Consider the following 16,556-nt stretch of genomic DNA (forward strand, 5'->3'; position numbering starts at 1 on the left):
AGATTTGTTCCCCCTGTGCACTAAACGCCCCAGAGAATACAGAGAACCCCAAAAGTGAATATGCAGGAAAAATGCTCATGTTAGATATTGATGTGTCATATTCTGTATGGCAGGGCAGCTGGGAGTCAGAGAACGGACCACCCGCCCCCTCCCTGTAACAAAACCCCCGCCTTTCCCAACCACCCTGGTTGACCCCCTCCCCCAGTCCATCATCATCAGACACCAGCAGCTGGCAGCCTGCCCTATTTAACTCCCTCCAGCACTTTCTGGGCCGGGGTAATCACTGGTGCTCAGCACCAACCGTGGCCACCACACCTGCCCCCTCACTGGTGGGACCGTCCCATCTGGGACCTTATGATGGAGAATTTCTGGGCGGGGGTATCTTGTTACTTCCCAAAACAGCTCAAGGTGCTGTGAAAAGAGAAAAGCGAATCAAGACATCTGTGATTGGAGTTAAATCCTGTCACTGATGAGATGGGTGCTGTGTTGAAACTCTGGGAATGTAAAGTTCAGAACTATTGTACACGCAGGAAATGTTTGGGAAGAATAACAATATAACAATGGTGATCAGAGTGGAAGTCATCCCAAACAGAAACCTTCCTGTGTACACACCTGGCAGACACCCAGCAATCACAACAACCAACTATGGCATTTGGTCTGAATACTGGGTTATGAAGTATGCCCGTGTTGTGTTGTTGTAATCAGGTGGTTTAGATCCAAAAAGACATTGTATAGGTGACAAAGCAGAGTGGAAAGCTGTGAGTAGGTTGTGCTGAGATAAGCCATCATCATTAGCAGCGACCAGATGGTAGGTTGATCAAACACATTGCTTTGCTTCTGCGGTATCTGTCTTCCTCATTAGAAAGCACATTCAGGCACATAGTGTGATGATTGATTCGGATTCGGTCTTGAGAAAGAGAAATGAACCTCGGCTCCATATGTTACACAACAAATAAGGAGCTGTGTGCACACCAAAGGCTCTGGACCGGCACAGTGTTCATCTCTAACAGCAGCTGTAACCAGGCCTGCACACAAGACACTGAAACCAGTGAGAGAGTTGCTCATTTGCATCTTCCCAGCTGATAATTGTTTGGGATTTTGAAGTGGAACTCCTTCTGCTGGGGGACAAGTTAGTATTTAATCATCATTGTTTATTGTGTTTTCTAATAAAAAGTCAGGTGATGACTCGCCACACCTTCCCATCCACACTAGAATATAGTTTGCCAGTGAGATCATATAGGTAGGGCTGTTTGTCAGCTTTGAGTTGAGGGCAGCCGATGAAGATCCATCTCCCTTAACAGGCGCTGACTCTATATTTAGCTGCTGGCGTCCGTGCGTAAAGTGACGCTGCCGCAGACGCGCCCACAATGGTTGTGGGCTGAATACTGATAGGCACACACGCCGAAACAGACTGTACCATAGTGTAATCTGCTGATCTTTGGCGTTTAGGGAAAACATTTTTGGTGGGGACACGGCGCTGAAGTTGCTACAATGCGACATGACAAGTTGTGACGTTTGTTTCACTCTATTCTTCCGTCGCTCTTTAGAGGGAATTAATTGAAAAGGAATGTCTCCACATTGTCCTGCCTGTGTGCACAGGATATAATCAAACACTAACACTAAGCCTGTATATACATCAGATGACAGCACAGGGCTCCAACCGCGTCATTACACGCTCACAATGACAATCACACTGATCACGGGTCTCCAAGGTCCGAGGGAACATTAACGCTGTATTCACTGTGATTAGTCTCAGCAGTCCTACAGTAGGACACCTCCCGACCCTTGCTGAGGGTGTAGGCCTACTGCAATTTATGAATAATGAAAACATGACGTAAACAATGCGGTCCTCGTTGCAGCTCGGGCTCGACTCTCGAGGCGGGCGCACGGACGCGTGATGCGGTCGTGACGTAGATTAGGTCGGGGATCTTTAATCCTCTGCCGCAGCAGCACAGCCGGTAACCAGAGGAGGGGGCAGCACGGTCGGACAGGAATGGTCCGCACAGGCTAGGCTAGCCCACCACAAGGCCGAAATAGTTGGATCTTTAGATAGAAGAGAAATCAGCGAGGAAAACTGAGATTCCGCCTGGAACGAGCCGACTGTTCGCACAGGCCTGACCCCCTCCTCTCTGTCTCTGCCTTCAGCCTACAGCCTGCTCACAGACATATTCCCATGAAAGGGAGCTCATTTAGGAACGGTGCTAGAAAGAGATTTTCAAACGCACATAGGCCTGTTGGCTTCGTTTGAGAGCCGGACTGAGCGAGTGCCGGTTCCCCGGTTCGCCCTTCAGCAGCGCCGCCTCGTCCCCGCTGTTCCTGTCAGCTGCTGCGCATCAGCAAAACATGCAGGATGAGCCTGTGGGGGTGACAACCACGCAATTCCCCCAGTCGACCGAGGAGAAGGACAGCGACAGCAGCACGGTTAGCCAGTCCGACAAGCAGCCGAACCACACCGACACCCAGCTGAGCGCCCTGACGCCGGATTACAACCGTCTCCAGCAGAGAGCTGCGTCCCCGAGCTTCGACCGAGAGCATTTCTGCACGACGCAGTCGATCCGTGACCTTCAGCACAGCCGAAAAATCCATCAGCAGTTAAGTCAGCACATTGAGTTCAGCCCCACAGAGTCGCCCCCACCCCAGGGACTTGTCAGTCACCTGCCGCAGAGGCAGCCCTGCTCCAAGCCCGACCCCAGCCCTGCTGACCGCAGCGGCTCTCCAGCGGAAGAGCCCGAAGCCGATGCTGCGTCGCCATCGCCCACTTCCGTAAATCCACCCAAGATCCAAATGGACTCCCCCATCGCCCACCACATAAATAACGGCAATGGCAGCAGCAGCACCGGCAACATGTTGTCCGGAGGTCTCAGCGCCGCGTTCCCGAACCTGCCCACCCAGGAGGTGCAGAGCGCCAGCGGGGGCTCGTCGTCACCTTCCCTCCCTGGGTTCGGCACCCCTTGGTCCGTTCAGACCAGCTCCTCGCCCCCGCCCGCACCCAACTCCATCAACCCCATCCATGCGAACGCCATTAACCAGATGCCCAACACGGACTCTGACAACAGCTTCTACCCAGGTATCCCCTCCTCCATCAACCCGGCTTTCTTCCAGAGTTTCTCAGCTAATCCGTGCGCCGGGATTAACGTGCAGGGTTTCAGCGGTCCATTCTCGCCCCAGATAAATGTCCCTCAGCAGCCGCAGAGTCGTAGATCACCGGTCAGTCCCCAGATGCATCCCCAGCATGGCGCCTTCCTGCAGCAGAGGAACAACTACAACCAGCATCAGGTGAGCTGCCACAGAGCAAATTGACCATCATGAAGGTGACACGCAATATAATATGGATAAATCTCTGTGTGCACAAATAGAAATCAACCACACGTGAACGTTATGCAGCTGTAGTCCTTCAAGGATAAATAGTCTTTTTTTGTCCTTCATAATGCATTTGACATGTCCTATGAAGTCACAACTCTTGAGGCAAAGGGAGGGAGGGGTGAACAAGGGAGCACCACTGAATCTAGCTGTTGTTCTCTCCTGGAAGCTGGCAGTGGGATGCAGTCACATGGTCCTGGACCATCCCTGTCTTGTGGTTCACTCAGTGGGAAAACAAAGGCTCACAGGGTTTTGGTGTCCTAAATGGATGCTTATTTGGGTGAAATGAAAACAACCAGTCACTTGATGGTGGTGGTGGTGTGTGTGTGTGTGTGTGTGTGTGTGTGTGTGTGTGTGTGTGTGTGTGTGTGTGTGTGTGTGTGTGTGTGTGTGTGTGGGAGGCAGTTAGGGCACCCTAAGGATAGACAAACAATAGCAGTAGAAGCTTACTGGATGGTTCAGATTATGCAGCAGTAGTAGTCTTAGGGTAGTGGCCTTTGGCTTCAGGTTTCTAATGTGATTTGCACATTGGGCGTGTGTATGCACGTATGTGTGTGACTGGGTGCGCTCAAAGTGCCTCTGTGGCATTGCTGTTTCACTGACCTTTAACCCCCTGCTTTGAATACAGGAGCTATGTAAATACATTTTTATTGAACGTACTAGTCAAACATTCATGTTGGTCCCACCATCACATAAGGAGAGCATATATGATAGAGATGACGTCTTTAATTACTGTTTTATTCTGTGTTGAAACACATTTCATTTTTCAATGGCACCAAAGTAAAACAGCAAATGTGACACATTCACATCCACCAGTGTTCTAACCTATCCATGCAGGCGTTTTCCATTTTAGTAGCACTTACTTCTAGAAATATTCTGTAAGCACAAAAGAGAGATCACTTTATGTTGTGTGGGTGCTCAGAGAAACAGAAAGCCGATTGTCGTCTGTGTAAGATTGTCACGTGAATGCATGTGTGATGTGACTGGATGTGTGGTTCAGAGTGAGCACAAGGTTCAGGTGGAGAGAGTGTGTACTGGTGGTGTCACGGCACACAGGATACTTAGTATAAGACTTAAAGCCCTAAATCTTCTTATCTATCCACCCATTACAGGACCAGATCAAGCTCTTCTATAGCAGGCAGGCAGAAAAGAAAACATAGAAAGAGAAGATATGATGAATTTAGAATATTGTAGATACTAAAAAAGTGTCAAATGTCTAAACATGCCCTGTCTAACCTCCTTTCTTTTTACCTCCTCCCTCATGTGTGTGCAGCCAATGGTGAAGCCATCTCCCTGGGGCAGTCACCAGGGGAATGGCTGGGGCTCAGGGGGGATGTCCTGGGGCCGGGACCACCGCAGAGGGAGTGGCATGAGCGTACCTGGCTCAGTCAGTCACGTCTCGCCCCTGAAGAAGCCCTTTTCAAGTAACGTCATCGCTCCTCCCAAGTTCCCACGCTCCGGTGGACCACTGGGGCCTAAGTCGTGGATAGAGGAGAACATGTTTCGCACAGACAGCAACAGCAACACATTGATGCCCCTGCAGGTACGTGGGTTTTACTTTACTCTACTCCTGCATTGGCGGGTGTTGATTGTTGGTTTTGTGTGTTACTGGAGGGTTTTGCTTTTGTGTTACAGCGGGAGAATCCATTTTAAACGTGGGAGTGAACGAGTAACTGAGGCCTGATTTAAATGAGAGATAATAGGAAGTTAATAATGAAGAGAATCGAAAACTAAAAGAGTGAAAAAAGAGATTTTTTTAATCAGTAGACAAACTAAAAGCAAAGGATTCTTTAGATGTATGAAGCAGCAAGTAGATGTAAATTGCCCTGGAAGAGACAGCATGGTTAGCATTTCAATGACATGGGAGGAGTTGTTGCTGATTTGCTCCATAGGTGTAAAGGTGTAACAAGATGGGGGATGGGCTGAATTCATTTTCAGGATACTGACTATCTTGTAGGTGAGATTCCCATCAGGTACCAAGGCTGCTAAAGGTAAAGCTCTTTGTCTTCACGTCTGTGCGCCTGATTTCTAACATTCACTGCATTGTCTAACATACATGAGAAAAGTCGAACATGTTTGTCAGAGACGTCTATCAGCTGGGTTGTATGACGGCTGCGGGGGCTTCGGCTGTGTTTCAGTCATATCTTACTGATTATTTAAACTTGTACTGCCAGCACTTCTCAACATTAGATACAGAATCATTCAGTCATTGTGATTTGTGCAGTCAGTGAGTTTATTCAGTCTATGCAGTATGGTTAAAATAAGTTGTATCATATAATGTGTCAATGTAGAATTCAAATCAGTCAAGCCTGTTTTCAGTTTTGAATTTTACACAGTGTAACACATCATATATACAAAACTTGTCAGCAATACACAATATATTGATCCAGATGACTGGATCATTTTATTGCTCGTTTTATTGTAATCTAAGTAGGTTGTTGTCTTTCATTGATGACACAGAGTTACTTCCTGAAAGCCTGAGGTATCATCGCCCCCATCAGTAGTTTAGAATTGCTTTTACTGGTTTTTACAAGATTGGTAATAGATACTAGAATAATAACACACTCTAATGACTCCTAATAGGAAAGATATTCATGACCGGGTCTCATTCAAATTAAAGTAATGATATCATCTAAATAATGTTGTCACTAAATGGAACTCATACTGTTGCTATGAGCTCAAATAATTAGTGGTATCAATGCCAAGAAGCACAGCGCTTCCTATTCCAGGAAACAGGCCCGACTCCGCGGATTGTTAATTTCCATAAACAGTGTCAGACCCAGAATTTTTCAGATTCCAAGTCTTTTCCTTCCTTCCTTTCTGTTTAATGTTTGGCCCTCAGTGACATGCTGTATCCTTGCTGTGTCATGTTTTTACCATCACACAGAGGTGTGCGAGATAGGAGACACTCTTACTGAAAGTAAAAGTGTCTCCTATCTCTGTAGTAGAACTGGGCACTTGATATTTCTTGAAGCTGTGCATTAATTGTTTACCAATAAATGCCTGCTCTCTCATTTGTACAGTTATGTATTCATTTTCATGTGTGTTAGGGGCAGACAAGCGAGGTCAGGTGTTGCACATTAAAGTCTGTTTACAGGTCTTATATATATATATATAGATAGATATACAGTTCATCAAAATATAGTACTCCTGAGGATGCTGTGTGAAATTTGATACATTCTTAAACTATCAGGTTTTTACTAGGAAGAAGAATTCATGGGATTAAAATGAGACAACAGCTCTGTTTTAGTGATTTGATTTGATTTTAGAAACTGTCCATCTTGAGTATGGTCATGGTACTGTTACTTATAGTCCTCAAAATTCTCACCTAACTTACTAGAAAAAAACACATATTAAGTCATAAAATGACCTTTGTTTTTATTGCAATATCATAAGATTTTTTTTTCATATTAGCAATTACAGCGTTGAACAATTGCCTTTCAAAAGGTCAAGTTTTTCTAATTCCCAGGTCTCGTTCTATGATTGTCCATAGCTGTCGCACCTTTAAAATAAGAACTTTGTACCAAAAGAAGTGTCCCTGTTGATGTGGTTCACAAAGCAGCACAAAAAGGTCAAACAACGCAGGAAATAGATGCTGCAACTGCTGCTCACAATTCTGTTTATTCTATATATATAGAGATGTTATAAAATATGAAAGACATATATGTCAAACCCAATATAAGGACACAAGAATCTTGGAGAGGAGAATTTCTTGTTAATTACTTAAATGATGAGCAGTGGATGTAAAGTGGATGCCAGTGTCTGGCCACATGGTTAGGGTTATTCACACCTGTCATCAGATTCAATTCAATGAAGCAGATGTGAAGTGATGAAGTCCTCCATTGAGAGAATAGTTCTCTAATTCAACTACTTTCTATTTTTCCACTACAAATAAAGGTGAACAACACACACAGCCTGCAACCCTTTCTAAAGTGTATTGAATTCACCTTAAAGTGGCAATTATATTGGGCGTGGTGAGTTAGGTTATGTCGTCTGTGGTCTAGTCACCAGAATATAACTATATGGGTTTGTCATAGCTGGTGATAACTGTCTCACTGGAAGAGCTGATGAGCTCATAACCTCCATCTCAACTCTCCGGCTAAATGCCACTGATGGTTTTGGTTTCCATTCTCTTTCTGTCTGTCTCTGGGAGCAAGTCCAAAGATCCTGGGGAATCCGTCGCGCAAACTGCTCGCAAACATGCCTTCAGTCCTCCTCAAGTGAATAAATACGGAAAGAATGTTAATCCAAGCGTGAGCTACTCACACTCTTAAATCTCTTACATGTTAAGCCAAATACCTGGACTTCAGAGGCTTTATTATTCGTAAGCCAAATCTCAAAAGCTTGGTAGAAACGTGAGAAATTAGACTCTCTCTTTCTCGGATGTTTTGTCTGCTCTGACTGTGGATGATTTTTGAACCTCACACCTGTATTTTTATTTTTTTTTTTAATAGGACCGCACCAGAATGTATGACAGCCTGAACATGCACTCCCTGGAGAGCTCTCTGATTGACATCATGCGAGCCGAGCAGGATCCCATGAAAGGTAAGATTGCCTTTCCCTTTCTATCTATATGTTGAGGTGAGGGGGGGTAGAGGGAGCTGGTCGTTTTCGGAGGGGAGGCCTAACATCATGCAGAGTGACACCGTTTAGCGACATTGTGCTCAGAGCTGTGTTGTTTTTCCACACACCAGCTTACTGTATTTTCTCCCTGCTGAGAGCTTAATACTTCTGCCACCAGCTGCACTTTTACTGTACGTGACCTTCGTGTTGTCATCCTGTTGCTACTTCACTTGGGGCAGTGTGCAGTGGAGGAGAGATAGAGAGAAAGATGAGGATCCACGGAGCCTTCCTGTGCTGTGAATGTGTCTAATTGGTGACAGATGTTTTCTGACAGATGAGGTCCGAGCACATCACACTTGAGTTAGCACACGTGACGCACGGTGCATACATAGTCCTGGGTTTCTGTTAAATTATTTCTCGTGGCTTCATGGCAGTGGCAGAGGAGAGAATGTTCTGTAGTGTGACACTGGCCTGGCCTCCTGGGCTCAGCTGCTGGACATTAGAGGAGCAGTGTCAAATAACTGCACCGTTATTACCCTACTCCTGTAGTGACGGCTGCTTGTAGCCCCTTTACAGCACACCGTCACTTTAAAAATGAAACCAGAAATAACAACAGTGGTAAAACCCAACCATGCATACAGAAGTTACTTGTTGTGAAAGTGCCAGAATTCCTGATCAGGCTTTGTTATTTGTAGTATGCATTAAGGCCCTGTTCAAATCAGGACTGAACCTGTGCCCTCATTTCTTTGGGCGAGTTTCTTGTTTTCCTGTCTGAGCAGATGGAGAGGACATGGGCCAGTGTGCACAGCAGAGACAGGGGGGATTGAGACTAATTTTAGATGTGATCACACTTTCACACACTGTGTATGACAGCCAAGAGGGGAGATGAGAGGGAAGGGTGGTTTGTGAGGGTTGGCGCTGCCATTTATAGCATTGCCATGGCTAACACATCAGTGTGTTCTGGCTAGCAGCTCCACAATTCAGGACCCAGTGCACCGTAACAGTAGTACTGCAAGTGGAAACGAAATGCAGGGGCACTGAAGCTTGCACCCTTACACTACCATAACATTTCTAAAATTGAGTTTTTCATTTTTAATATAAAAGTGTCTTCTTCGGGACAACACTAAATCCAAGTGAAAATAAATCACGTATTATTTTGCTTGAAACTAAAAACTAATGTGAAGATGTGCTGTGTGAACCTCCTGTGACCCAGACCTATTAAACAGCACTGGCAGAAGAGATACGTTAGTAGGTGATGGAGCAATCGAAGCCGGAGCGTAGCAGAGCACAGCAGAGCAGGGAGAGCAGGGAGAGGGAAGGCTGGGCAGAGCACAGTGGATTGGTTCTGACTCTCCTGCTAGTTTGTTGCCTTAATACAACATTTCCCCATTTGTTTTGTCTAAATAATCTCACTTCAGTCTTTTGTCATTCATTGTGCTGAGTTTGTCTTTGAGTAACTAGTGGGGATAAAAAAAAGGCGTTTGTTTCTTCCTGTGCGATCAGGCTGTCGTTAAACAGTGAGGCAGGAACTGGAGCTGTACATGTCCGTGTGTGTTTTTCAATCGCTTGCAGACACATCAGCGTCGCCCTGTCCTCCATCTGCTCTGTGTCTCATCCATATTTGTGTGTGTGTGTGTGTGTGTGTTTCTGCGTGTGAACGACGTGTGTGTGTGCGTATGTGTGTGTGTGTGTCTGTTTCTCATGTCAGGCCGTGTGGGATGCCCTAACCCCGGGGCTGACGAACTACTCATGCTCAATGGTAATTATCTCTTAGCACCATCTCCCTCTGTGTCTCCAGCTCTCATGACACTTTCACTGGTAGCCTTTAACAATCAGTATCTGTCACTGGGGATTTTTGTTTTTTCAAACTACACTCGTTTTCACAAAGTATCATTTAGATCGGTGTAGTATTATTAAATCTGCTGACCAATGGTAATGTGTTTTCTTAATGTCAAGCTCTAACATACTGATGTTATTTGATGGTTTGATTTGTTCTTCTCAGTCACAGAAAGACTTTAAATTCTCACTTTAACTTCAGCAGAATAGACGGAACCCTGCAGACTCTCTTTAAGCCTCGTGTGGGCGCATGTTCATGCTGGTGTCAAAAATAAAATCTAGTCAGTTTCAGCAGGACACAAATCTGGGCCATGGAAGCATTTGCACATAACTATGATTATGTTTTTTTAATTATTATTTCTGGGGCAGTTGGGGTTTTGTTGTTTCCTCCTGAGATCCAGCAATAAGAAATTCATTTCTGTCCACCACTGGAGGCCGTTTGTGGCTCCTGTCTCTGAGGTCCTACGTGTTACTGTGGTGAATCTTGTCATCCCTGACAGAGGACATCCAGGCTTTTATAGAGCTAGACCCTGACAAGTTTATTAATCTAGTTCTAGTCAAGTGTCTCTCTTCAGATCTGGCTAAACCTTATGGAAACAATCCAGTACTGTTCTCTAGATTGTTTTTTAGAGAAATAAATGTTTTGGTGCAGTGAAATAGTTTTACAGGTTAATTACTGTAATTTTAAGTAGTTGCATATATTTATTTTAGATGTTTTCCTATATAATGCAGTGACTAGCATAGACTATGTCTATGTCTTAATCCCCTAAATAAAGGAGGGTGTAGGAAAAAGACAAATCCTAAATTTCTCTGGGTCTCAGTCAGTTTAGCATGGGTTTTATTTTTTTTTTTGTGTGTCTGACAATTGATCTGAAACTGGCTAAACTGATTTGGATAAAGAGATCATAAGATGACATCAGATTTAAGTTGTAGCGATTAACAATAACCTTTGACAAGTGTCTGCCCTGCTGAAACTTGTACTCTGTACTTTTCTACATGCAGCCAGGAGCTTTGGGAGACGTCGAGGTAAACTCAGCTTTCTAAAACATGTCTCTTTCCTTGTGGCTTCCTCTCTCGTGGCATGCTTCACTGCATGAATAGATGCCAAACTGCTGAGGCCTTCAGTCTGGAATTCAAATAGTCTGTTTCGAAATTCACAACATGTTGATTTGTTGTAGTGTTTTTGCACATTAACCAAGGTTCAAGTTTGCCAAATGATTACTGACCAACAAACAAAAGCCAACAATAATAGTTCACAATTGCATTGCTTTACTATCCAGACGTGCAAGATGTCAATGGTTTCAGGTTTGGCCATGTTTAGCTGAAGCAACATGTGCCTCTGCTGTATGCAATCCCAAAATGTTCAATATTAAATAAAAAGAATTAGTACAAATATGGAGCAAACTCTTTTATATTTTTTTGAAATATCATTTTGTTGGTGATTTTCATACCAACAGTTATATTGGATCACCATTTATAATTAATGTCTGAATGATCGTTTCCAAAAGCATTTATTTTATATAGCCATTTTTACAGTAACACCTTTATTGGGTATCAATTATCAATGATAAATAATAGATTCCTCATAATTCCTTAAATTGTTAGGTATAAAATGTATTTTGCACAATTTATTCGCACAACTGTTTATTTTATAATAGCTCATTTATTTAATATTGAACATCTGGGACTCCATACTTCTCAGTAACGTTGTTCCACACAGCCTGCTTTTCCACGCCTGCTTTATGTGGAGCACACATTATTGGGTGTCCCGGTCCCAGAACTGTAAACTGAGTTAAATCTAATTGGACTTAACCCTCACTTTATGCTGGTGCTTCATCTCATAACCCCTCATCATAAAACTGCAGTCAAAGCCGATGTGGTATTTTATAGACAGCCTCTCCTCTGAAAGCAGATATAAAACCGCATAAGGACGAGGCAGCGTCTCTAATTAATGTCAGATTATAAATATAAGAGTTTGATGTAATACTTGACATTTTCTCTAACTTTAAGTTCCTAATTTCTCTCTCCTCCAGGCCGTTCGTCGCTCTTTCCTATTGATGACAATCTCCTTGATGATGGCCACGGTAACCAGGGAGTCCCAGGAGTCCTTGGCTCCCCCAGTTGCTACCCCCACCAAAACGGGGAGCGCATTGAGCGCTTCTCCCGTAAGGTGTTTGTGGGAGGTTTGCCCCCTGACATTGATGAAGGTGATGACAACTTTATTTTATGACTTCATCATACTCATGTCCTTTGGATCTTGTGTTGCATCAACCAACTTTCTTTCTTTCTTTTCTGTCTGCTGATCAGATGAAATAACCTCAAGCTTCCGCCGCTTTGGTCATCTGGTGGTCGACTGGCCACACAAAGCTGAAAGTAAATCCTACTTTCCACCTAAAGGTAACAGCAAACGCCGCCAGCCCATTTTAAACATACATTAATGGCTTTTAAACTGTACTTTCATCGAGCGTGGCAGATGTGAGGCCGTGATGCAAATGAAAGAGGCATTATTTGACTACTGATAAACCAAAGCCAGAAGAACTGCATTTAATACCCAAACTAATGTGTGCATTTGTGCGTTTCCCAGGATATGCATTCCTGCTGTTCCAGGAGGAGAGCTCAGTGCAGGCTCTGATTGAAGCCTGCATGGAGGAGGATGGAAAGCTCTACTTATGTGTCTCCAGCCCCACCATTAAGGACAAACCTGTGAGTTTGCAACAAAAATGACACAGTTCTGTCACTGAAGGTTTTCAGGTAATTCATATTAATATTAACATCATTTGTTTTCACTCTTACTTCAGGTGCAAATTCGACCTTGGAACCTGAGTGACAGTGATTTTGTGATGGATGGATCTCAGCCTCTTGATCCCCGCAAAACCATCTTTGTGGGAGGCGTTCCCCGTCCCTTGAGAGCAAGTAAGTATATTTGTTATTCTCAAGCAGTTTCATCTCAGCATCTGTTGAGGAAGTAATCTTGAGTCAGACGTCTGCTGCACTAACAGATGGTAGCATATTGCAGTAGACGATCAGCTGTATGTCCACAATATGTATATGTGAGGCTAAAAGTCCCATCTGCAACCTCACTCTGTCTCACATCCTGTTGTATAACGTCCTCGTCTCTTCTTATAACTTTACTTCATGACTTCACTCATCTATAACTATTTTGTTTTCTGCTCACTCTCTGAATAGTTGAGCTGGCCATGATTATGGATCGTCTCTACGGTGGAGTCTGCTACGCGGGAATTGACACCGATCCAGAGCTCAAATACCCAAAGGGTGCAGGTCGAGTGGCCTTCTCCAATCAGCAGAGTTACATCGCTGCCATCAGCGCGAGATTTGTGCAGCTGCAGCACGGTGACATTGACAAGAGGGTACAGCCTCACCTTCAGTAACATTTCCCACATTTCCTATTTTACATAAACTGTATATGACTCGTAATTAGGATGTTATATATTCACACAGTTTGTTTGTACATGTCTATGTGGATATGCCCTATGCTAAGTGAAATCTTAATAGCAATTATCTGTTTTTACACTTTTTCCCATGTGTACTTAGTGTATCCACTTTCCATGTCTTCTCCAAAATGTCTGTGTGCAGGTGGAGGTGAAGCCCTACGTGCTGGATGATCAGCTGTGTGATGAGTGCCAGGGTGCACGCTGTGGAGGAAAGTTTGCTCCCTTTTTCTGTGCTAATGTCACCTGTCTGCAGTACTATTGCGAGTTCTGCTGGGCCAACATCCACTCCCGCGCCGGACGAGAGTTTCACAAGCCCCTGGTCAAAGAGGGAGCCGACCGGCCTCGACAGATTCACTTCCGATGGAACTAGAGGTGTGACCACAACCATGCTGACGCAGTCGGAGGGAAGAAAATTAAACACTGGCTAACAGGAAAAAGAGCATTGCTCTGCCTCGCCTTCTGTCCTAAGCAGTATAATCAAGTACCTAACACTATACAGTATATACTATATATCTCTATATATCTTTTGTAGCAGCCAATCACCACAAGCCTCAGTTTTTCACCAAAACCCCCCTCACATCTCAGGCTCTGACAACTCTACAACTCTTTTGTGGTACTTTCATCTTTTCTAAGTGGAGATTTAAAAAGAGATTGATTTTTGTAGGTTTTTTTATTGTTATTATTTTTGTATGTGAGATTTAAAGTAGAAATGGGAATGTTTTTGCATGGGGGCAGCTTGTCTGTCTGTTTGTCTGCTGCTAGCCACCCCACAGTGCGTGTAGTGCGCACTTGTTTCTGGGAAAACCTCAATTCTCTTAACGTTGATGCCTGCCCCAGGTCATTAACCAAAGGTAGCAAAAAGATAGGAAACGTGAAATTGATACATTTCTGCCGCAAAACAAACAGCTGTTTTTTTATTGTTGCCATGGGCTCTTTTACCTTGTTACAGATTTTATTAAAAGAAAAACAGATGATAGGGTTATTTCTGCGCTCATACTGACCCATTGAGTGATACCTCAAAATACAAAACGTGGTCTCTGCTAACTGTATTCAACATTTATACTTAAGCTATTTTAGAAGCTTTGCTGCTATATATACATATATATGAATAGATGTGTAGGTATTATATTTAATGCCATTTATCAACCAGAGTCATGTAAAATGAAAATGCAGTATGCACTCAACCAATTAATGGCCCCCATGCTGGTGGAATGAGTTAAAAGTGCATGTAATGACAATAGCTACACAACTAGCATGCAGGATAGACGTGAGATTAAAAAAACACTAATGAAAAAAAGAAAAAAAACAAACAAACAAACCACTGAAGTCATAAATAAGATAAGACGTAAAAATCTCTAGTGAGTAGCATGACCATCTAGTACAGATGCCTAAGAGGGAAAAAAATCACATGAAGCTAAATAACTATAAAAACCATATTTAAACTTGCATGCGTTGATGTTTCTCTGTTGTTTGATCCGTTTACATACCTAACGACACAAAACGTGATATTGGTTCTACTGTAGACTTAGTGGACGCCATCATTTTGTGACAGGGTGGCTTGTGTGGCAAAAAAAAAAAACATATATATATATATATATATATAGAAATCTGGTGTTGAGATGCAGAGTGGTGGTGTTCAGTGGTTCGTGTGTGTGTGTGTATGTGTGTCGTCCCTGTGCTGTGTGACTGTTATTAGTGTAGACTGAGGCTCTAGTTATCAACACGTAGACGATGTAGAGGAAAATGAAAGCATCAAAATGACTCTGCCTTCACCCTTCCTGTCCTGTATCGTTGTGTGGTTCCAAAGGTTAAGCTGACGTAGCGTCGCCCTGGCAGAGCGAACAGTAACAAAAGAACTTGGTGAGAGTTCTCTTTCCAAGTGAGAAGTGGGCCTAAGCTGAAGACTGTGTCTGTGAGCATCTTTAGAGCATGTTGACCTCTCTAGACTGCTAATTTTGTACTGACTAGCCGAAACAGGCGCACTGTGTGGCTGCAGCGACTGTGCGTGAAACTCTGACCCAGTCACTGGACGATGAATTATCTCCACGTCTCCTTACCACGCTTTTATAACCAGGACGATGACACTTGGTCTCTGGACGTGCTAAAGAAGAAGCTCTCCTCCCTTTGTCTGTGCATCGTTTGTGTGTTTGATTACCAGCGTGACCCTTGAATAACATACTTAATATTTAATAAAAAAAAACTGTTTAGGGACAATCTTTTTTGGAGGACGGTGGCCCAGCCGTCCGCTCAGTACTGTACACGTGTGTCGCTCTCGTGTCGTTGTGGTTCTTGTGTTTTACTCCCTGGTGTGTGCACCTCGGTATCGATGTTCAGGCATCAAGTGTGTACTGCTCTAAAAGCTTAACTGATTACCTAGATAGTTTAATTTGTTTGTGTCAACTACTTAACCATCACTGGCCCCTCAATATGTTTTTATAATATACAGTATATTATGCACTACTTTTCTATCTCCCCACTACGTTTTCTGCTTATCCCCCCTCTTCTGAAGTGATTTCAGTGCAGATGTGGATTCTTTGAAACTCTCTCTCTCTCTCTCTCTCTCTCTATTTATAATTCTACAGATGATTTATTAAATTTTTATTTTTTCATAATTGCTTATTTAAGATGTAGCGTGAAGCAGTGGTCTTAAGTTATCTGTGTTCTGTATGAGTAGAACAGGAATCCAAAATTTTCTAATATATTCTAATGTGGTGTGAATGCCGTGAGGGGCGGGAGTCAGAATGGTGTCCCGGGCAGGATCGAGCTCCCGTCGCCCCCTCCTCTTTCCCCCGTGGCTTTAGTTCTCATGGTGTCCTACGCGAACATGTTTGAATATCGTCACCTGTAACACTTGACTCGTGCTGTTTTTGTGAGGTTCGATTTTCTATGTTGAACACTGTTACTTTGTGTCTTTGTTTTTGTAAAAATCATATTTATTTCACTATTTTTGTAGACGACAACAAAAAATACCTATTTGATTTTGATTGTATTTTTCTATTTAAATAGGACTATTATACAATTTATCCCCCACCCCGTCTCCAGTGCTATTTATGTCCAAAAATTCTGTTCGAAGACAAAGAATCATGTCATTAGTAACAACATTAAAGTTTTTATATACAGTTGATTCTTATTTTGATACAGATGACACATTTCATTTGAAGGAAGGACACATGAAGGTTTTATTATATTCTTGGAAGACACTTGAGATTCTCCCCTGTTGCATCGAGGCCCCAGCTGCCTGTCCTCGTAGATGCTCTGAAACTTGAATATAACACATTTTGAAAGGCTGACTAACCTCGAATCTGTGTTGTGATGTGCAATACTGTTTCTAATGTTTGTATAAAA

General features: G+C 43.5%; 1 protein-coding gene across 4 annotated transcripts; it reads left to right on the plus strand.

The window, feature by feature from the left end:
* Positions 1-1,891: 1,891 nt before the first annotated feature.
* cpeb2 (cytoplasmic polyadenylation element binding protein 2) lies at positions 1,892-14,800 on the plus strand. Of its 4 annotated transcripts, XM_026345980.1 has the most exons (11): positions 1,892-3,276; positions 4,634-4,903; positions 7,815-7,905; positions 9,632-9,682; positions 10,762-10,785; positions 11,793-11,966; positions 12,067-12,156; positions 12,344-12,462; positions 12,558-12,672; positions 12,946-13,127; positions 13,354-14,800. In XM_026345980.1, the coding sequence occupies exons 1-11, from the start codon at positions 2,344-2,346 to the stop codon at positions 13,579-13,581; spliced, it is 2,277 nt and encodes a 758-aa protein (XP_026201765.1). In that variant the 5' UTR covers positions 1,892-2,343; the 3' UTR covers positions 13,582-14,800. The 4 variants fall into 4 exon arrangements, with proteins under 4 accessions (XP_026201765.1, XP_026201766.1, XP_026201767.1 ...); XM_026345981.1 differs by lacking the exon at positions 10,762-10,785; XM_026345982.1 differs by lacking the exon at positions 9,632-9,682.
* The last annotated feature ends 1,756 nt before the right edge of the window (positions 14,801-16,556 follow it).

Source organism: Anabas testudineus, chromosome 4 (assembly GCF_900324465.2).
Source record: "Anabas testudineus chromosome 4, fAnaTes1.2, whole genome shotgun sequence".
Classification (NCBI taxonomy): Eukaryota; Metazoa; Chordata; class Actinopteri; order Anabantiformes; family Anabantidae; genus Anabas; species Anabas testudineus.